This window comes from Phascolarctos cinereus, unplaced genomic scaffold (assembly GCF_003287225.1).
Source record: "Phascolarctos cinereus isolate Bilbo 61053 unplaced genomic scaffold, phaCin_HiC Scaffold_5;HRSCAF=322, whole genome shotgun sequence".
Classification (NCBI taxonomy): domain Eukaryota; kingdom Metazoa; phylum Chordata; class Mammalia; order Diprotodontia; family Phascolarctidae; genus Phascolarctos; species Phascolarctos cinereus.
In genome coordinates this window covers 29,612,097-29,634,020 of record NW_027555958.1, presented here as the reverse complement: position 1 = coordinate 29,634,020, position 21,924 = coordinate 29,612,097, and the positions used below count along the sequence as shown (strand labels likewise).

The 21,924-nt window shown below is 48.7% G+C and overlaps 1 protein-coding gene across 1 annotated transcript in view; it reads left to right on the top strand.

Annotated features, from left to right (window-relative positions):
* Positions 1–21,924, top strand: part of RAP1GAP2 (RAP1 GTPase activating protein 2) — a 259,328-nt gene that overhangs the window by 20,877 nt on the left and 216,527 nt on the right. The window contains 1 exon segment of the mRNA XM_078154757.1: positions 13,137–13,172. Within this exon segment, the coding sequence (XP_078010883.1) occupies positions 13,150–13,172 (23 nt within the window). The 5' untranslated portion in view covers positions 13,137–13,149.

Below are 21,924 nucleotides of genomic sequence, written 5' to 3'. Positions count from 1 at the left end.
TCAGTTTCCTCATCTGTAAAATGAGGAGGGTGCACCAGGAAATCTCTGGGATCCTTTCTAGCTCTAGAGTTATGTGTCTCAGGCCTAGGTTTAAATTCCTCCCCTCCCCCTCCCCCCTACCCTTTAACCATTTCATTGCCCAAGTTCTCTGTCCATCAGGGTTAATACAACTCATGATTCATACCCTGTGAGCTTTAAATGAGTGGGATCACTCAGAAACTGTCAGGTACATTGTAAGTGTGGGTTGTTATGCTCATGCGTGGGGATGGAAGTGTGGGGGTGTGGGAAGGGGGTGTGTGGTCTGTGGTATAGGTGGAAAACCCGTTGGATTTGAGACAGAAGACCTGAGTTCAAATTCTGCCTCTGACACTTGTTATCTGGGTGACCTTGGGCCAGTTGACTTTACTTTCCTATGTCTGTTTCCTCAATTGTGAAGTGGGTTGGACTGGCTTAAGCTGGAGGTCCTTCCTAGCTCTAAATCTATTATCTATGTCATCAGGTAGGGGGAGAGAGAGTTGGAAGGCTGTACCTCACTTAGCCAAGTGGGGACGGCAGAATGTTGCATTTCCCAGGGTCCCAATCAAAGCAGGGCTCCTGGGACTCCTTAGCTCATGATGTGGCTTCCAGAGACCTGAGGCTCATAACTCACTTCATGCAACTTCAGCCCAACCCTCCGCAAGGACCAGCCCCAAGTGGCCAAGCAAAGATGATGTCAAAAGACAAGCCAGAAATCCAGCCCCAGCCACATGGGGGAGGAAGTTTCTAGAGAGACAAGAGAGGTGAGGTTGACTGGATGAAAGGTCCACAGGGATCTGTACTAGGGATGTACTCAGGGGATGCCTGAGCTGTGCCATGTCTCACCCTCACCAACCCACACACTAACTCACACTGGGCTTCCTCCTCCTCCTCCTCCTCCTTCTTCTCTTTCTCTCTGTCTCTGTCTCTCTGTCTCTGTCTCTGTCTCTCTCTGTCTCTCTCTCTCTCTCTCTCACACACACACATACACATACAGACAGATGTGTCTACACAGGGAGGGATTTACATGACTTACCTTGGCTGACATAGTCAGAATCACACGCATGGTAATTCGGTAACAAGATCATTTGTATTCATGCTACTCCAAACTCTTCTTAACCCATGGTAATTCTTACATACATACACATATGTGCACACTCACACATGGACATGTGTTCACCCACACCCACACACCCCAGACCCTCTCTCCAGCCTGTTTGCCAGTTGAATGGCTTGGAATATAAATATAGAATATCCTCTGGGTGGGGGTGCAAGCTTCCTCTGGACACAAAGGAAGATATTGGTGGGAAAGGAGTAGTTAGGCATAGGTATGGATCTCCTGCTCCAGTGCCCAACATGACCCAATCCTGGGGTAAGATCCTAGAATCATTGGTTTAGAGCTGGATGGGACCATAGAAGCCAGCTAGCCCCCCCCATTTTATAGGTAAGAAAACTGGGGTCTAGAAGAGTTAAGTGATTTGCCCAAAGTCATGAAGATTTTAAGTATCAGAGCTGAGATCTAAACCCAGGTTCTCTGACTCCAAATGCTCTCTCTTGTATCACACTGTATCTCCAGCTCTATGTAGCCATACTTCATAGAACTGGAAGGGACCTCAAGAGCTCACTGAGTCCAGAGGCCCAGGGAAATTACTTGCCCAAGGTCACTTGGCAATAAACACTAGACATGGGATTTGAACCCAAGCCCTTTGAGTCCAAATCTAGTCTTTAACCCACTGTTCCACGCTGGGGTGCTCCAGCCCTTCCTCTGGCTGACCAAGCCTTTGCTTTCGTGTTTTTCCAATGACCCTCTTGGGTGAGGAGCTCTGCAGCAGCCAATGATACTGGGGCTGGCTGGCTTCAGTTCCTCTTCTTATTGCTTCAAGGTAGACTTTGTTTTTTGGGGGAGGGGGAGGGGATTGTATGGCAATCAGAGGAGGCACTTCAGGGGCCTGAGGTGCCCAGCAGACCAGGGAGGAGATGTGTCTTCTGGACAGAGGGAAGGGAGCCAGAACCTCCAGTCTCTGCTCAGCTACTATCACTTCTGAGTCTCAGGAGAAAGTTAGCAATCATGCTCCTCCCAAAAAACCATTCGTCTTGAGGGGGAAAGAGGGGATCTGGTTCTATATGAACCAAAGGCCTGAGATGAATGCCAGGCTACTGTCCACCCCCACCCCCCCAAACCAGGGCACTCTATGCCCCACAGAGAAGCCACTTCTTGCCTTTGGAAACTGAGGTCAACCCCCCCCCCCCCCAACTCAGGCCTGCCTGCTGGAGGAGTGGGGGGAGGGAAAACATATTGTCTGGGGGCAAAAATAGCCTTGCCCTTTGTCTCCTCCCATTCCCCACCATGCTGGTTCTTTCTTGCAGCCTGCCTTCCAGTGAGGGCTGCACCCAGAACAGCCACAAACAGGAAGCCTGGGGGAAGGGGGTGTGTGTGGTGGAACTAGGGGCAGGACCAGGGCAGCTACAGCAGGGACCCCTTTATTTCTCTTTGGAGGTGAAGCGGGGGAGTCAAAGATAGCTTGTGTTTAGGGGGAGGGAGCCCATTTCCTGTACCCCTTTAAACCTCAGTTTCCTCATTTGTACAATGAAAGGTATTGGATTTGATGACCTACGAGGTTCCTTCTGGGTCTAAATCTATGCTCCCATGATACTTAGGGTGCCTTTGATACCTCTATCCTCACACATCTGTTGCTTGAGGGAGTATGACCCTATCCCACCTCCTGCTAGGATAATTAAATTCTGTGCCCCATGCCCCATTCCCCTCACAGTTATTGACATGTGTGTTTCATCCCCTTCATTAGACAGGCAGTAGTGACTTGAAGAATATGGTCCATGACTTCAGGATTGGGAGCTATACTCAGGTCCTCATTCATCCATCAAGTCTTAACTGAACACTTACTATGCATTCAACCCCAGGCTAGGCCAATGTGTCACATTCTCTGACCTCCAAGGAATTACCATCTAGTTGAGGAGATAAGATGTATTTCTTGGAGGAACCACATAGCAGGTGAAATAATTTTCCCTTGGTCCTGTTGCTTAGCCAAGCCTCAGTTTCCTTATCTGCAGAATAAGGGAGTTGAACCCGATGACTTCTGACATCCTTTATAACTCTAAATCTCTAACTCTCTGACCATATCACACCACGGCTCAAGCATTCCCTGTGACTCGATGTTACTGTAATTCCTTTGTGGGACATGGAAATCTTGCACCCCCTGGACTTATCACTCCCTTTCATCCACTCTGTGTGCCAGCCCAGACCAGGCTAGCTGCTAGGATCCTGCACGTGACACCATCTTCTGCCTAGATACCTTGGTACAGGTGGTTCCCTGGAATGCCCTCTCTCCTGACCGCCATTTCTTGGCATCCCTCGCTCTTTCACGGCTTAACTCAGGCGGCCCCTCACCAGGCCCCTCCTGCTCTCCCCCATTGGAAATAACCTTGTAGTGACTGTGTGTATTGTCTGTGCTTTCTTTTTGTCTCTATGTTGTCTCTCCCCATAAACTGTAAGCTCTCTGAAGGCAGGGCCTGTTTCCTTTTTGTCTTTGATCTCCAGCAGGAAGCAGCAGGCATAGTGAAAGCATGTTGAATGAATGAATCAGATAGAGCACAGACTCTCATCAGGGTTGTTGCTTTGTTTTTGTTTTTTAAGACCTTTGATCTCACTAATACAGGGAACTTTCAGTGAAGAAAGTCTATCAATGCAAAGGGGTTTTTAATAGGAAGGATTTTAATAGGATTTAGGGCTAAGGGAACTTAAAATCACAGATAGGGTCCTAGCTTTAGAGTTGGAAGGGACCTTAGAGGCCATCTAGTCCAATGTCTTCATTTTACAGATGAAGAAACTGAGGCCCAGGGAGTTAAGTGATGTGCTCAAGGTCACAAAAGTCCAAACAATGATGATTTGAACACAGGTCTTCTGACTCCCAAGTCCAGTGCTCCTACTCTATTCCCATGCCCCTATACCCTGTTGCCCTCTGGAGGAGTCACATTTGGTGCCACCAGTATTTTCTCTACAGAGGCAGTACCCATCTTGGCCCCCTGGTCTTCCAAATGCACAGTGCTCTGGGGATCAGGAGATGATCATGGCTGGTGATGGGTGGATTAAAGAAGTTACTTCCTGGCAATGTGTAGCACTCCTCCCCTCCCTCAACATAATGATTGTGTGTGTTTGGCTTTGGGCACACGTATGTGAGTGTGTGTGTGTGTACATGCATGTGTGTATATGTATGCATGCACACGTTGAAGGAGGAGGAAGCAGTTTCCTGCCCAGGACTTTGGGTCTTCACCTAGGAGGGGAGGAATAGAACTTGCAGGATCAGACCACTCTGACTCTGCACTGGAAGAGATATTCAAGCTGATTCAACCCAAGCCTTCCCCGCCCCCACCCCACGCCCCTTTACCAGTGAGGAAACCGAAGCTTAAATGAGGGAAGTTACTTGCCTAAGGTTTCACAGGAAATAAGAAAAAGAGTCAAGATTTAAACTGAGGTCCTTGGACTCTCTCCACTGTGCCCCACTATCTCCTTATTCACAGGAGAGAGAGGGCACAAGCATTTATTAAGTCCCTACCTTGTGCCAGGCTCTGTGCTAAATGCTCTACAGATATTGTCTTGTTTGACCCCCCAGGCGAGGTGATGGGTACCACTGGAGCCCCCTGGGAACTGGGAGATGAGGTTACAGGGACAGAGCCTGGATCCTTTGCCAGGCCAGGGGCCATTTTTTGCCGCTATCTGGCAAATCATTCTCGGTCAGGCTCATGATACTCCGCAGCATCTTGGAGAAGAGGGTGGTATCTTCTCTATGGCAAGGGGCCCCGTGGGAATTCTCAGAAGCCTGGGTTTCAGGAAACCAGCCAGGGTAGCTGTAGGGCAGAGGTGGGTACCCTCAGTGGTGGGTGGTGTAATCTGCCAGCTGAGTGGTTCCGCTGCTGCCAGTTCCCCTGGATGTGTGGTGGCACAGGGCGGGGGTGGGGGGGACCTGCCCCCACTGACCTTCTGCTTTCCTTCTTCTCCTTCCTGCTCCATCTACTGCCTGGGGACACCCACCTCCTGTGAGCTCAGCCCCAAGGTCAGGAGCACAGCATTGGTCTCTCCTGGAGGAGCCTGGCTGTTCTTGGAGACACTTTCCACTGCCTTAATCTGCTGCCACTGGGTTTGAATCAGCCCTCCCACAGGAAGTGTGGGGGGTGGGCAGACCCTGGAGTTCAGCCTTCTGTGCACCACCCCCAAGTCTGAGCACCCTACTCTGGGCAACCCCAGAAACCTGCTGCTGCTCTGCTCTGCTGTCACTACCGATGCCCGGCAGGCCCGCCACAATGTTTGGGAGGAAGCGCAGCGTCTCCTTCGGGGGCTTTGGATGGTGGGTGCCATGGGGCCAGGCAAAGGGCATGGTGGGAGGCACAGTCCATGCGTGTGCAGGGCCAAGGAGAGGGTGAAGATAACCTGTTAGGGAAGTCTCATTTCTCCCAGTAGACCAGAGATATCTGAGATATTTTATGAGAGGGCAAAGGGTGGGGGTATCTTGGAAGTATTTTGAATGGAAGTGGGGGAGTCTGAGAATCAGATCCTGAGAGATGGAAGGGACCTCGGATTGTGGTAGTTAAGAGGAACCCTCCCAGAGACCCTCAGGTGACTCCTGGTCACCCCTTGGGCACAGTCCCTTCTGAGGTCAGCAGGAGGCATCCCTGGCCCATGGAGCTCTAGAAGACATCTGGCTGCCCACACACAGGACTGCTTGCTGCTCTCCAGACATAGGAGCAGAGCAAGGGGCTGGGGCATGGGCCAGAGGATCAGATGGCCCTCCTTTTGTCTCTGATGTCTTCAGGGTCAGACACCCTGAGACACTGTGTGCACATTGTGAGTGAGTGCATGTGTGTGTGTGTGTGTGTGCGCGTGTATGTATGAAAAGGTTGGGCATGTGAGATGTCAGGAGAATTTATCAGTTCCTCTATTGTATACAAACTGCTTTGTATGTGTGTGCCTATGAGTGTACATGTGTGAGACGTTAAAGGCATTCATCAGTTACTATTGCATATAAATTGCTGTGGTGTGTGTGTGTGTGTGTGTGTGTGTGTGTATGAGAGAGAGAGAGAGAGAGAGAGAGAGAGAGAGAGAGAGAGAGAGAGAGAGAGAGAGAGAGAGAGACAGTCAGACAGACAGAGACAGCAAAAGGAATGGAGGGAGAGGGGGAGAGATGGAGAGTCTGTCTCAGGGTGGGTCAGTGGATCTCTGCCTCGGATAGCTCTATCCTAGTGTTCCTTAATCTGGTTCTCGGGGCACAGACAAGCAGGGTGGATCAGCTATCATAAAAAGGTGGAAGAGGCTCTTTCACCATCTGCCCACTAGATCTCTGGCCACCTGTCTTGGTCCACTTTGTGAGCAAAGGTCATCCCACTGTGTGACTCCGGAGCTTGCTTGACTGGCTCCTGCCTCAGTTTCCTCCTTTTGGAAAGAGAGAGAGAGTCACCGAGATAGAGAGAGACAGAGAGAGCTTCTGTTTCCCGGAGTTCCTGATTCCATTGGAAGCTCAGTTTTCAGATGAGGAAATTAAGGCCTTCCTAGACCCTAGGCCTGTGGCAGCTTCTTCCCAGCTGGGGAGAAGAAACCTCTGGGTCCTTGTTATCAGTTTCCTTTCAGTTCCTGGGGCGGGGACTTCATAGAAAAGGGCTGCAGAGTGGAGGGAGGGCCAGATGACAGCAGGGCCAGTTTGAGAGATAACTGGGAGAGAGCCTCAGGGTGGGGGAGATGGTGATAGGAGGCAGAGGGGAGGAAACAGTATGGGGGACGTGGAGGGAGAGATTGAGGAAGAGAGGCAGAGAAATGGTAGTGGGGAGAAAGGGAGGAGGGATAAGAGCCAAAGGGCCGTTCTGCTGACAGAGGTATCGGGGATGGGGAGAGAAGGTCCATTTAGAGCAGATAACTTGGGTTCGAACCCCAGCTCTGCCCCTTACTACTTGGCTGATCTGAAGCAAATCCCTCTTCCTCTCTGGGCCTTCATTTGTTCATCTGTAAAATGGGGGAGCTGGAGTAGAGGGTATCTGCAGTCCCTTCCAGCTGTCACAGTCTATGCTTCTATGACAAAAGGCAGGGAAGGTGAGATGGAGGCATCCTAGTGGCTGGAGCCTTGGCCTTGGCTTTTACTCTAATGTGGTGTTCTCTTCGCCCCAACTTGAGGCCCCGAGCCACCTGATCTGGATTCCTAAGCCTGCCTGGCTCCCTAGCTTCTGATCACTGAGGACCCTCTCGCTTTCCTTCCTGCCCCTCCTGCACTGGGTGCCCTGGGCCCAGAACCCACTCCCTCTTTCCTTGTCCTTCCCTTTCCATCCTACAATCTGTGTCCACAAGAATGATCTGCATCCCACAAGAGGTGAGGGCGGGGGAGAGGCAGGAGAGAAGGTTATTTACAAAAATTATATACATGAACATATTGTTGAGCATGGACCATCTTGTCTGTGGGGTTTTCTTAGTAAATATACTGGAGTGCTTTGCCGTTTCTTTTTCCAGTGGATTAAGGCAAGCCGAGGGTAAGTGACTTGCCCAGGGTCATACAGCTAGTAAGTGTCTGAGGCCAGATTTGAACTCAGGTCTTCCTGACTGCAGACCCAGTGCTCTCTCCACTGAGCTATCTAGCTGTAATAAAAAGAAAGTTGGATTGGGAGTCAAATCCCTGCTTCTGCCACTTAGTACCCATGTGACCTCAGATTCTTCTCTAAAATAAGGGGGGGTGACCTAATTAAAATTAGGGTGACCAACATGACCTCTAAGGCCCCATCCAGCTTAAAGACCATGATCCAAGATATTAATATAGAACATGTTTATATAAATTCAGGAAGAATGTACAAGGAGAAGGTAATCCAAAGTATATTACAAGTATAAAAGTATATAAGTATAAAAGTATGTAAGTGTAAGTATAAAAGAAAACTCCTCAGCACAGAGTGACTGGTACCCGAACTTGTTAAGCTTTTCCCTCATTCAGGTTCCTTGGGTCTAGCTCAGCTGGCCGGAGGAACTGGGTAAAAATCCCATCTTTGAGACTACCTGCAGGGAGGCAGCCTGACACAGCGGACAGAGCTTACTAGCTGTGTGACCCTGGGCATGTCAGCCGCTGGCAATTTTGCAGAGCTGTGTTCTGCACTCTTTCCACATTGTTTTCCTTTGTATCATTTTGGACACTGTGAAAATTGTTCTCTCGGTCCTGCTCCCTTCATTCTGCATTAGTTCATGTTAGTCTTCACATGTTTCTCCGAACTTTTGATAATTGGCATTTCCTATGGCATAATAATATGGCATCACATTCACAGGCCACAATTTGTCTGGCCACCCATCGATTGATGTGCACCCACCTTCCTCCTAATTCTTTGCTATTGCTGGTAATATTTTTGTTTGTGCGGGACCTTCCCCCTGACTTTGGCCTCTTTGGGAAACCTAGTCCTGGTATGGCCTGGCTGAGGGTCACGAAGAGTGTAATGGCTTTTCCAGAACAATCAGCCCAATTCATAGTTCCACCAATGGTGCATTGCTCTGCCTACTGTCCTGTTTGGAATAGTACACTAACCTTCTCACTGCTCTCTGTGCCTCCAACCCAGCTTCCCCAGAGCTGCCAAATGATCTCTTTGGCGACAGTCTGACCTTCAGTAACTCCCTACTGTGTCTAGTAGAAAATGCAGCCCTGGCGGTTAAGGCATCTACAGGAGAGCTCCAAGCTACTTTTCCAGGCATCTGGCTTTGACGAGTTCTGGCTGTGCTATCCTGAACAAGTCATCTTAGTGCCCCAGGGAACTAAGTCTGCAAGTTGTGGACCTGCATTGGCAGAGTGACGGTCTTCACTTTGGAGTTCCCTACCAATGACGTCCCAGGCCCAGTCTGTTGCCCTACCCCATTTCATGATGCCATTCAGATTGGATCACTGGGTGGTCTCTGAACTTGGCATGCCCTCTCCATCCTCTTTGCATTCACACAGGCTGCTGTCCCCCATGCCTGGAGTACACTCCTCCCTCCTCTATGACTTTCAGACTCCTTCTGTTTCGTTAAGACTCAGCCCAGGTGTTTTCTCTTCCAGGAAGCCCCTCTGGATTTCCCCAGCTGAAAATATTTTCTTCTTCCTCCAGGAAACCTTGTCTGGTTTTCTCTTTGCCCAGTGGCACTCTATCAGTTGTATATTCTGGGTCACCCTCCCCTGCCCTGGAACCAAGCAGAATATAAGCTTGTTGAGGACAGGGATTGAGTCATTGTTTTTTGTCTTTGTGTCAGCAACCGTTAGCACAGTGCCTGACCCATATCAGTCCTGACTCTGACTCCTACTTGCCCTGGGTAAGTCTCTTGGTCTCCTTTGACCTCAGTTTTATCATCTGTAAAAAGAAGCAATTGGTTGAGGTGCCTTCTAGGTCCTGCTCCATCATTCTAGAAACTTAATAAATACTGGTTGAATTGAACTTAGTCTGGGTGACTGGGAAACTGCACCATTGATAGAAATGGAAGTTCAGATGGTTTGGGGAGTGAAAGGGAGATAATATCAGTCTTAGAGATGTGTTTGAACCAGCTGCTGGTTGTTCAGGTGGAGATGTTCACCAGGTAGTTAGAGATGTAGCTGGAGCTCAGGAGAGAGGTCAGGGCTGGATATATGGGAGTATTCTACCAAAAGGTGATGGGATGGGATGGGATTGGAACCATGATTTTATAGATACGGGGAATTCCTGGTGAGGAAACTCCCTCTACCAATATAGGTTAGCCCCTTCTCAGCAAATTATAGTTTTAGAGTGTTTCCTGGGGCACTGGAGTAAGTGAAGGTGAAGAAATTTGTGCAGGGTCACATGGGTATGACTGGAACTCAGGTCTCTTAGGCCAGCTTTCTACCCACTCGCTATGCACTGTGTTCAGGTGAGAGTTGGAAGAATGCGGGTGAATACAGTTGAGGTGCAAGGTGGATCAGAGTGATATCATTGAACTCAGGTAACAGCCAGATTTAGGATGTGGGGAAATGAGAGGAAATGGGAGGGAGAGATGACAAAAGGAGATAAAGATAGAAAATGAGTTGGAGACAGAGACATGGAGACATAGAGACATAGAGACAACGAAGGAGACAGAGGGCAGGAGAACAGCTCAAGCTCACAGGTAGAATTGTCTCAAAGTTCTCCCCTCCCAGCAGCTCCACATGACCACTCATTGTGGGTGTGGAGGGGATACTGGGTCAGATGAGCTGCTCTGTGAGGTCCCTTTCAGTTCTGAGAGTCTGGGATTCTCTGAGAGACGCAGAGAGAATGATGATGGGAGAAGATTGATAGAAGGCATTAGAGAATGAGTGACAGACTAATAGAGCAAAAGATAGAATAATAAGAGTGAATGATAGGATAATAAGAGTGAATGATATGATAATAGAGAAGGTGAGAATAAATAAGAGAAAGGGGAGAAAGAATCAGCTAGTATATGACAGAGAGAAGGGGAGAGGGAGAACAAGAGATGAACTGGAAAAAGAATGAGAAGATAAAAAAGGGAAGTAGGCTGTGAGAGGAAGAGAATAAGAAAGCAATGAGGAGTGAACAAGAGGATGAAAGGATAAAGAAAGCAAATGAAAGAGTAAGAGTGAGGAGAAAGAGGGAGAAGAGAAAAGATAGAGTGAGAGCAAGGAGAGAGAAAGAGAGAGAAGAAAGAGAGAAGAGAGGAAAGAAAAAGAAAGAGAGAGAAGAAAGGTAGAGAGAAGAGAAAGAGGGAAGAGTGAGAATAAGAGAGAAAAGGGGGGAGAGAGAGAGAGAGAGAGAGAGAGAGAGAGAGAGAGAGAGAGAGAGAGAGAGAGAGAACACAAACAAACAGAGCTGACTCAGTGTTTTTTCCTGAAAGGGAAAAGGCCTGCCTTCTTATCTCAGCATCTCTCCCCTGTTGAAGCCACAGCGCTCCTCACCCTCCGCAGGTGGCTAACGCCCTCTTTCATCGTGGGAACTTTGCTGTCTAGGACGGAGGGCCTGATGCCTGGAGCAGGGTCTTTGTCCGGGGTGGGGCTGGGAGGCAGAGAGGGCAGGAGCCTTGGAGCCAGCTGAGGGGGTTCAGTGTATCTCGCTTTTCCCCTGGCTGATCTGTCTGCTGTCTGATGCCTGGGTACTCAGCGGCAATGGAGTTCTTAGAAAGTTGAATAAGCAGTCAGGGGCGGGCATTGGGGATGCACGATGCACTTGGGTTTTTCTCTCTACTTTGCAAGAAGCTGGTGACCAGATGGAGACAGTGGCCCAGACCTAGGCCAAGAGCACAACGGAGTAAGAGTCAGAAGACCTCAGCTCTAGTCCCAGTCCCGATACAGCCTCACCACCGTATGACCCTAGGCTAGTCGCACCTCCCACTCACGGCCTCCATTTCCTCATCTGTTGAATGCATAGACCACCTCTTCGGCTTGCTTAGGTGTATATGGGTGGGGTGCTCCCCTAGGGTGTGTCAGCATAACCCACCTACACTCTGCACAACTCTGCCTTCATCTGAAAGTGCCTGCCCCAGACGAAGGCTAACGACCATGCACATCAACCACGATGCTTATGAACAAAAATGGGGCTGTTACAAATAAAGATTCATCAGCCGATCAATCAACAAGCATTAATTAAGCCCTTGCTATGTGTCAAGCACCGTGCTAAGTGAGGGCTAGGGGATACAGAAAGTGCGAACAGCCCCCACCCCAAGGAGCTTACATTCTAATGACAAGAGATAACATGCAGAAATACAGGTGTGTGCAAGAGAACGTACAAAAACGCATGCAAAGTAAATTTAGGAGGAATGTTCTGGAAAGTGGGGGAGGAGGATTGGGGAGGCTTCCTGAAGAGGGTGGTGCTGGGGCTGAGACCTGAACAAAGGAATTATAGGAGATAGAAATCAAGTGGAAGTGTATGAGGAAGGCATGAGGGACAGCCAAGGCAAAGGCTGAAGATGAGAGAGGGATTAATTGATATTTAGAACTCCCCAATGCCTGACACATAGTAGGTGCTTAATAAACTCAAGCTGATTTATTGCTATTTAGAAGTCCCCAGTGCCTGGTACTTAGTAGGGGCTCAATAAATGCTTGAGATTAAGGATTTCCCCAAAGATTTTCAGTAGACCTATCATTTCATTTAAATGACAGAGTATCCCCAGATGAGAGTCCCCATAAGGTCAGCCCCATTTAAATGAAATGATAGGTCTACTGAAAATCTTTGGGGAAATCCCTAATCTCAAGCCTACTTTTGCATTTTGGGAAGGAGACTGAGGCTTCTTGCTGGCAGTGTGAAAGACTGGCATATGCTAAGGGTAAAAATAGAGGCATCTGGCTCTGCTCGGTGCTTCTAAGGAGGTGTGGGGAGGCAGCCAGGGTGGGAGAGAAGGGGCTGAGTTAGTATGGTGAAGTTGCAGGGGGATAATAGATATATTTCATGCTGGTCTGTGCTAGTCAGTCTGGTTTAGGGCAGGTAAGGGGAACAACTGGTCATTAGATTCAAGAGACCTGTGATTTGATCTTAGCTGCTTCTCTCATGCAACCTCCAAACCCCCCATCTTCCAGGAAAGCTTTCCTTACCAACCAAATACACAAAGATCCCTCCCTTGTCTGGACTCCTCTGGTACTTGACAATCTGCACTACTTCACAGAATACTTGAAAAGCTCGCAAGATTCAAAGCTGGAAGGAGCCTAGGAAGTTACCTAGTTCAGCTCCCTCTTTTTGGACATGAGAAAACAGGCCCAGGGGGTGGGGTGGGGAATGACTTCCCTAAGGACAAATAGCTCTTTCCGGTTCTTTCACGATTTTGATGAGTGGAAGCCCCCTAATCTGTCCTCTGGTTGGCCTAGTAATGGTTGGGGGCTGGTATACAGACCTGGGTTTGAATCCTGGCTTTGCCACCTATGTGTCTTTGGCCAAGTTGCTTCAGTTCCCTGGGTCCCTATTTCCTCATCTATAAATTGGAGGGGATGTACTAGGTAACTCTGGAGGTGTCAGACATCTCTAAACCTATAGCACTTGTACCAGATGGTTTCTTCTAGCTCTAAATCTGAGTCTGTGAAGCGGAGAGCACATTCCAGCCTTCAACTTTGGAACCTATCCCCCCATCCACCCCTTCTTACACCTCTGACCACAGACCCAGACCCTTACAGCCAATTTTGTTTTTGTTTTGGCAGGATCGACAAGAACATGCTGGCCAGCCTGAAGGTCAAGTAAGTAGCTGCTTCCCCTTTGATAAAGGTCACAGGTCAAATTTAAAGCTCCCTCCGTGGAGGGTCCCCGTGTGGGCCCCTCTCCTGTCACTTTCCCCTCAATAAACAAACAAGGATTTGAGGAATGGAGTTTGCCAGTCCTCTGGGCTTGGAGAAGACTGGACCTAGGATTTTCTTATTTAGGATTTCCCTCCCTGGGGAAAGGAGTGACTGGAGAGTGAGCTATAGGGACAATTATGCTGGAGGCAGCTCAAACTAGATCTCAGAAGCCCTTCATTAAATTTTCAGTGTAAATGTTTCTATCTCAGATATTGGCAAATGCTACAAATCAGGGCTTAATTGTTGTATTGTTGCTTGTTTAGACTTAAGAAAGTGATGCAGAAAATGTTAATAATGTAGACTAAATTTAAAAGCCTATTGTGTGTACATTTATTTTCCTGGAGAGCCAGTTGTTAAACATTTACTAGCACACTGCTAGATGGAAGTTTTGAATAGCTCATCTATATGAGAAAATCCTTCCAATTATCAGCCTTTATCAAAATTGGTTCCTTTCATTTTAACTCTCCAACTAAGGGTTTTCTAGGCTAAATTGACTTCTGCAGAGATTAATCATTCTACTTCTAAACCCTGAGCCTTGTGTTAGACACGGTGGGGAATGAATGTCAAGAGTACAGGGATTTTCATTGCTGATGGGAAGTAGGGCAAAGGTTGCCAGCTCTACTTCCTCCAACTGCATCTTTTCAGTCTTAGCCTGAGATGATTTGCATGACAACCAGGGGCATTTTGTGGGTTGCAAGGAATCTCCTTATCTCAAATCTGCCTTGCTCCTTGGCAGTTCTGCAAAGTAGAGACTCCCAAATGTGTCTTCTGCTTGACTTAGTAAATATAAACACACTGGTGGGGGTTAATGTACTGTAGTTTTGAATGGTTGTGGATCTACTAAATACTGGAGGAGTTTCCTAGGGGACCATGTATGGAGTATAGATGGTACATAAAGTAGAGAAGGCAAGGGATTAGAGCCACACTATCACTGGGGAAATGGACCACGTAAGTGATAAGTGACTTTGGATGACTTAGGAAAAGACTTATCATCATTTACAAGGCAGTATCCTACAAACTAACTATGAGAGAAGCAAAAGGGTGATGTGGAAAAAGTAGTGGAAGCTTTGGAACTTGTTTTGAAGCTGGATTCTTTTCCATTTGTGCTTGTCACAGGATGAGAACTATCTCGATTCCAGCGAGCAGCTGAAATGGTTAAGCTAAGTCTGTAATTCCCCAGCCCAATCCAAGTGATTGTCACTGAGGGGGCAACAATTTGGCAGGAGTTGGGACCTGCTGGAGTGTCTGGCACTGAAGTTGGGCTTCAACTGGGCTTCAACTGGGACATCTATCCAGTCTGGCTATGCCTGACTTTGGAATAGCTTCTCAGGTAGCTCAGATAAGGTACAAAGCTTTGCACAGCCAGACTGACCATTTTCATTTCATTAGTGTTAACAGGACAATCATTTCCCCCTACTTTTGTTACCTCCTTCATCCGGCATCCTAGTCCTTGGTCCCCAACTCCTTAGCTTTAGAGAATAACAGAATTTCACAATTGGGAGGAACCTCGCTGGTCACCTGGTCCCATCCCAAAGCTGGACCAAGAATCCCTTCTACATCATACCGAGCAAGTGAGCATCAGGTCTTTGTTGGACCACCTCAAGTGAGAGAGAACTCTCCACTTTCCGAGGCAGCCCTTTCAATGTTGGACAGCTCCCAATATTAGGACCTCAGTATTAAATCTGCCTCTATACAATTTCCATTGCTCCTGGTTCAGCTCTTAGGACCAAGAGGGAGTCTAATGCATTTTCCACCAGAAAGCCTTTCAAATACTTGAAGACAGGGATCATATCCCTTGTAAGTCTTCTTTTATTGGAGAATTCTGAAGCTTTTGAGGAATTTAGAGGTGGTTGATATTCCGGGAATTGTTCATGATGTCCAATGGATTTCCCATTAGTCAGACCACCTAGGATGAGGAGTCCATGGATCCCTAAAGGGTCAATGTATAGATTTCAGGAAGTCTATGAATTTGAATGAGAAAAAAATTAGAGGCAACCAGAGTCTTATCCAAGTCTTCCCACTTTCTAGCTAGTGTGACCTTGAGCAGGGACTTACAACCTCCCTTGTTTCCTCCTTTGTAATATGAAGGATTATGTTATAAAAGAAAGGACGTGGGATTTGCAGTCACAGGATCTGGGCTAGAATCCCAGCTCTGTTATCTATTACCTGTGTGAGCAGGGATAAGCCACCTGTCCCTTTGGGCCTCAGTTTCCTCCTCTATAAAATGAGGGGGTTGGACTAGATGGCCTCTGTGGTGCCTTCGAGGTCTAGATAGAGGTTCCTATGATCATCCTTTTATGGGAAAGTGACTGTAGTCTGACTGAGGGGGAGGGGAATTTGAATGATTAACCAAGCATTTATTAAGCACCTACTGTGTTCCAGGTACTGTGCTGAGTGATTTACAAATATTGTTTCGTTTAATCCTCACAACAGTCCTGTGAGGTAGGTGCTGTAATGATCCTCATTTTATAATAGAGGAAACTGAGGCAAACAGGTGTTAAGTGACTTCCTCAGGATCACACAGCTAGTAGGTGTCTGAGATTAGGTTTTTTACTTGGGTTTTCCTGACTCCGGACCCAGAACTCTATTCACTGTACCACCTAGTTGCCTCCCCAGCCCCCTGCCCAACCCTGAAATCTCTGGACTGTCAGACATCTGGCTGGGAGGTATCCAAGTCAGGCCCAGATCAGTTTTGTGAAGGTGGGAGGAGAAAATAGTCCTGATTTGGAAGAAGGGTTTGGGCATGGGAGCTTCAGGGAAGGAGGAGAGATTAGGAACAGGGGCAGGAGCTGTCCTCTCTGGAAGTCCAGTCTTGGTAGGGGGCTGTGAGGTGCCCTCTTTGCCTCTTCCTTTCTGGTTGTCGCCCTCCCCTTCCTCCTACTCCATTTTCCTTATTTCATTTTACCAAGGGATGAATGTCTGTTCACTTCATGTGTGCTGGACAGAGGTCTCACAGTCAGGAAATCTAATTTGAACCATGCCTCTGCTACTAGCTGGTTGACCCTTGTGCAAATCACTTGTGACCTCTCAGGTTCAGTTTTCTCATGTCCAAAATGAGGAGGTGGAATGGGACTCAGTGATCTCTTAAGTTCCCTTTTGGCCTGAAATCTTTGATTCTTTGTGATAGGCTGGGTAGCTTTGTTTTTTCCCAGAGATACTGAACTGGTAACCTGGGCACAAGGATGTGGAGGGCTGAGACCTCAATCAAGATGCATGCCCCTCTGATGGCTGGTCCACAGTGTACCATCTTCCATGAAAGAGAAGTCTTGGATTTCTAGTGACTGTTTTTTTTTAAGGATAGGCAATGGGTTTAAGGTCACACAGCTAGTAAGTGTTATGTGTCTGAGGCTGGATTTGAACTCAGGTCCTCCTGAATCCAAGGCCAGTGTTCTATCCACTGTGCCACCTAGCTGCCCCATGACTGTTCTTTCTAAGGAGAGCACAGAGAGGACTTGGCCAGGAGAGAACTGGACATAGGCCTAGGAGCTGGGGTGAGTCTGTTCTGTTGAGCCTTAACAATGAGAGAGGGAGCAGGAGTGGCCTGCCTTTCTAAGAACAGAATCATAGGCACTCACTCTCTGTTTTGGTCTCTGGGATCTCACTGTTGACTGTTCAGGCTCTTACATGAAAGTTCTAACAGTCTGCCTATGAGGGGAAGGGAGAGAAAGAGAAATGAGCTGCTGGAGGCCCCCTCTCTGGACTGACAGACGTCGGACTACTGTTTGCCAAAAACTATGGTCAGGCCTAGATCAGGTTTGTGAAGTTGGGGGAGAAATGGGTTGGGCCACCCGTGGGATTGGGTGGTTCCAGGCTCTAGGGTGTCCCATGACCCCCTTGGGTGTTCTGTCTCTCTCCTCATCCAAGCCAGAAGCTCCATGCTGGGACCTGATGGGTCTGGGCTGGTGGTTTGAAGGTAGAAGGTCGACTTGTTCCTTAAACTCTGGAGGGAAACACACTCTGTGATGACCTTGGATATATCACTTGACCTTTCTGGGTTTCAGTATTCTCTCTAAATTGAAGCGATGGATTAGATGTCCTCTGAGGTCCCTTCCAACTCTGAATCCCTAAGGACTTATGGTGCTACTGTGGTTTCAGTGGGAATAGGAACTGTTTCTCCCCTCCTCCTTTCTCCTCTCTTTTCCTTCTCTTTTCATCTCTGTCCTTTCTCCTCTTTTTTCTCCTTCCTTTTTTCTCTCTTCTTGCTCCTTCTTTCTTCTCTCTTCTCTCTCCTCTATCTTTTTTATCTCTCCTCTCTCCTTTCTTCTCTTTCCTTTTCCTTTCTTCTCTCTCTTCCTTCTTTTCTTCTCTCCTCTCTCCTTTCTCCTCTCTCTTCTCTTTCTTCTCTCTCCTCCCTCTTTTTTCTTTCTCCTTTCTCCTCTCCTTTATTCTCTGTCCTCTCTCTTCTCCTGTCTCCTCTCTTTTCTTCTCTCCTTTCTTCTCTCTCCTCTCTCCTTTCTGCTCTCCTTGCTTTTCTCCTCTTTTTTCTTTTCTCTCCTTCCTCTTTCCTTCTCTCCTTTCTTCTTTTTCCTCCCTCCTCTTCCCTGTCTCTTATCTCTCCCAGAGGAAAGGAGATGCAAAGGGAGTGGCAGGCTTCATGGGGAATTTGAGCTCCTCAGCTGTCTGGGAAGGAGGGGTGGGAGAACCCAGGCGCTGAGAAAACACAGAGCCTCACATGACCTCAAGGGGCAGAAGGGAAGCAATGGGAACAGAAATCTGGCTTTTCTTCTTGACATCTCTCAGGGACCCAGGAGCGGCCTGGAGCCTGGACCCCCTGATTCTGCAGCCACAGGACTGGTTAGATTCTCTGGGAGCCCCTGCTTTTAAGATTTGCTTTTAGACAGGGCCAAGCCTGAACTGCAGAGACTGAGCAGGAAGTGACCAGCCCCTTTTTTGGATGATGTCTCTCCTAGGTGGTCCTAAGTGTGCAAAGAGACATGTATGCATTTATATGTCTGTGCATGCATGTCTACATGCATGTGCAGGACTCATGTGTGACTGCTTACCCCTCGTTCAGGTGCACACATGTTTTGCACACACTCCTGGCTATGTGGGGCTGGATTCTGCTTTCACTTGTTCCTATGGTAACCAGGAATATGTCTGTTAAGAGACTTGTAGTCCCTGGGAGGGAGAGGCTGCTGAGGCAGCCCCAGCTCGAGCTTGGGATTGGGCTGTGGGCTGACTTCATTAGCCAGAGCTGAGCTGAGCTGAGCTGAGCTAAGCTAGGGACTACGGACACACCTGGGGTGGTGGGGCAGCTCTCCCACCCAGCTTTCTCACACCAAACTCCATCAGCTCTGTCCTGCTGGGTCCCAGCCCTCTCTCCAGCCTCCACCATGCCAAGGAAGCTCTGGTGAGTTTTTCTTCAGCCTTCCTCATAGAGAGACCAACCCTGAGAGGAGTCTATCTCTTTTCTGACTTCTCTTTCCTCTAGTGGTGTGCATGGTTACAGGTGGACTGCCACCAGAGGGTTGCTGAGAAGGTGCCATTGGGGATTGGTCCAGGGGTCAGGGCAGGCTTTGGTTGTGGTGGAGATTTGGAAGAGGCTTTCAACTGATCTGTGGTTAGAGTGAGATAGAGACAACCCCATGGGCCCTGGTAACTGACCTCTGCCTCCCTCCTTCTCTCTTCCTTTCTCTTCATTCTTGCCTTCCTTAGTCTGAGGCCTGATTAGAAGGATGTCCTTGTGCCAAGTCCCTGAGCCAAGTGAAGGCATTAGCCTTCAAAGAGTCCCACCTCTTTGATCTGGAGGGGATGTTCCCACATACATATAGGGGAGGGGGATGGATGGGAGAGGGAGGGACCTTTAACTTTCAACCTGACCCGGGATTTCCATTTGTCGGTGGCAAATGTGGAGATTTGGAAATAGAGGCTTCTCTATTTTTGATTAACCATTTTTGATCAAATGGGTCAGTATGGCTAGCTATGCCCAGGCAGCACTGACGAACTCACATCAGGAAAAGCCCAAAATCTGGAGTCAGATTTCATGTCCTGGCTTGCTGTTGAACTGCCTATGTGACGTTGGGCAGGTCATTTTATTCTGGGCCTGTTTCCTCCTTTATAAATTGAGGGACCATGGATTTAGAGCAAAAGGCATCTTTGAAGTCTCTTCATTTAAGAGATGAGGAAACTGAGGGTTAGAGAGGCTACATTACTGCCCAGGGTCACACAGTTACTAAGTGTTGGAGGCAGGTTTAGAATCCAGGTCTTCCTGAGTCCAGTGTGCTGTCCTCCACAACATCGCCTCTCAGTACATCTTGTGACCTCTCTAGATGGTGTCTGAGGTGCCTCTAGCCCTAGTTTGCTGGTGCTATAACTGGATGACCTTTCAGGGCTCTTCTGCCTTCAAATCCAATGATCTCTTCAGTGGCCCTCCACCCCAAGCCAGACCTTGTCAACTCAGCCCTTGAGACATGCCTTTCTCCCACCAGCTTGACCTTTCCTGTCTCCTGTGAGTGTTTCTGCTCTCTCCCCAGGTCACCTGCTGCTGCTCAGAGTTGATGGTTTTTTTTTTTTAGTGAGGCAGTCAGGGTTAAGTGACTTGCCCAGGGTCACACAGCTAGGAGAGTTGATGTTTAGGTGGCTTTGTTCATGTGTATCTGACAACAGGGAGGTGGCTGGCCTTGGGTGCGATGGACAATGGGCCATCACGGCTTGAGTGGGGGGAGAAGATTGGGATTGGGTCAGTGTTGGAAGGCTGTCCTTTGACTTTGGGGAAGGTCTTTGGATCATAGGGCCAGAGGTCACAGGCTTAGATCTGGAAGGGACCCTAGGAGAGCCACCTGGTTCAGCGCTTTCGATTTACAGAGTAGGAAACTGAGACCCCAGAGAGTCAAAGTGACATATTCCAGGTCACACAGGAGTCTGAGTCTTTCAATTCTAAGTTCAGGAACCATTTTTCTATTTCCACTATGCTTTGCTGCTGGAGTAAGCCCCTGAACTGAACAGCAGGGGCCTGGCATGAATTAGAACAGCTACCCGGGCTCCCACCTCTAGCCACCACCCCTCCCCCACCAGCTGCCATACCCACCAAGCATCACAGCTTCCAGAGTGCCTGGCCCATGGCAAGTGTTCCAGATCTTCACTACCTTCCTCAAGTCCCCCAGACATCTTAGCACATAGGGGGCATGTCCTAGGAACAGCCTCATAAGGTCATCAGGGGATTTAACTAGACTGACTTGGTCTGGTTTGGTGGGAGACCTACTATGAAATTTGGGTGTAGTGGGGATGTTGGGATGGATATTTAATGTGTCCTTTCCTGCACATCTCTGCCCCAATCCACTGGACCTCCCCAACTGGCCTGACCCACCCATTCCACCTGCCACTGGAGCCCTCGGGGAGGAGGGGGGCCCTAATGGCCTCATTTAGTCCCACTGTGTTTAGTGGGTTTTGGGACCCCTGACTCTTCTGCACCTGTGGTGGGAGGCAGAGAGACCACCCAGCTCTCTCATCCCTGGCAGTTCTGAAGCTTCACTGGGTTTTTCAGGGGGTTGTTGGTTTTTTTCTCTCTCCCACCCCCTACATCTCCTCTGGGGGACCATATGTAGGACAGGGCTGGCGAGAGTGTGCTTCTATTTGTGTCCCCAATGTGTGGCTATGGCACAGTGCCCGCCTGCCAACCGACTCACCAGGGGGTGGAGGGAGGAGGGGGGGTGTTGGGAGAACATGGTGTGCTGCCCCTACCCCTGAATTGGGAAACAGATCTCCCCAGGAGCTGCTTCTCCCTGTGTTTGAGCTGGGGGCAGTGGGGGTTGGTGGAGGGGGTACCCGTGGGTGACAGGTTGGAGTAAGAACATTGTCTGACCTATCATTCTTCAGGGTCTCCAGAGGTTTGGGGCTTTAGAGGGGTGAGGCCTATGGCTTGTTGGAAGAGGAAGACTTGTATTTGATCGTTAATATCTGAGCCACCCTTGGCTTGGGAACCAGCTGGTGGTCTAAGAGCAGCCCAGGCAGAGAAGGCAGAGAAGAATGGAGACTGAGGAATGGGTGGGGCTGGGGTTGGGGGGCCCGGTTGTGGGGCTGCTTCTAGCTGACCCATTTGCTGGAGCTTCCGGGAAAGAGACAGGGTGGCCCTGGGAGCAGAGGATCTTTTGCCTCAGAATGATGCTTTCTGCCAAATCCTCTTGATGGGCAGGGAGACTTGAAAATGCCGGGATTGGAGACTCTCTCTCACCCATTCCCGTGTCTTCCACACTTCAGTTCATGAAGTCCAAGGCAGATAGTTCAGTATAGTGGAAAAGGCCATGACTTTGGAATTAGGAGACCTGGATTCAAATATTCCCTCAGATGGTTACTGCCTATATGCAATACTGCCTTTGGGCAATCAATTGATTGACAAGCACTTATTCAGTACCTATTGTATGCTAAGAAAGGCAACATTATCTAGTGGATAGAGAATCTACCTTGAAGTCAGGAAGACCTGGGTTCCTATCCTGCTTCTGATGCATACTGCTATGCGACCCTGGGCAAGTCATTTTTAGCTTATCTACTATGAAATGAGAGGCAATGGGAATGCCTGGCCTAGAGTCAGGAAGACTCATCTTCCTGAGTTCAACTGCAGTGTCCAGCACTTATTAGTTGTGTGACCCTGGGTAAGTCACTTCCCCCTGTTTGCCCCAGTTTCCTCATCTGTCAAAGGAGCTGGAGAAGGAAATGA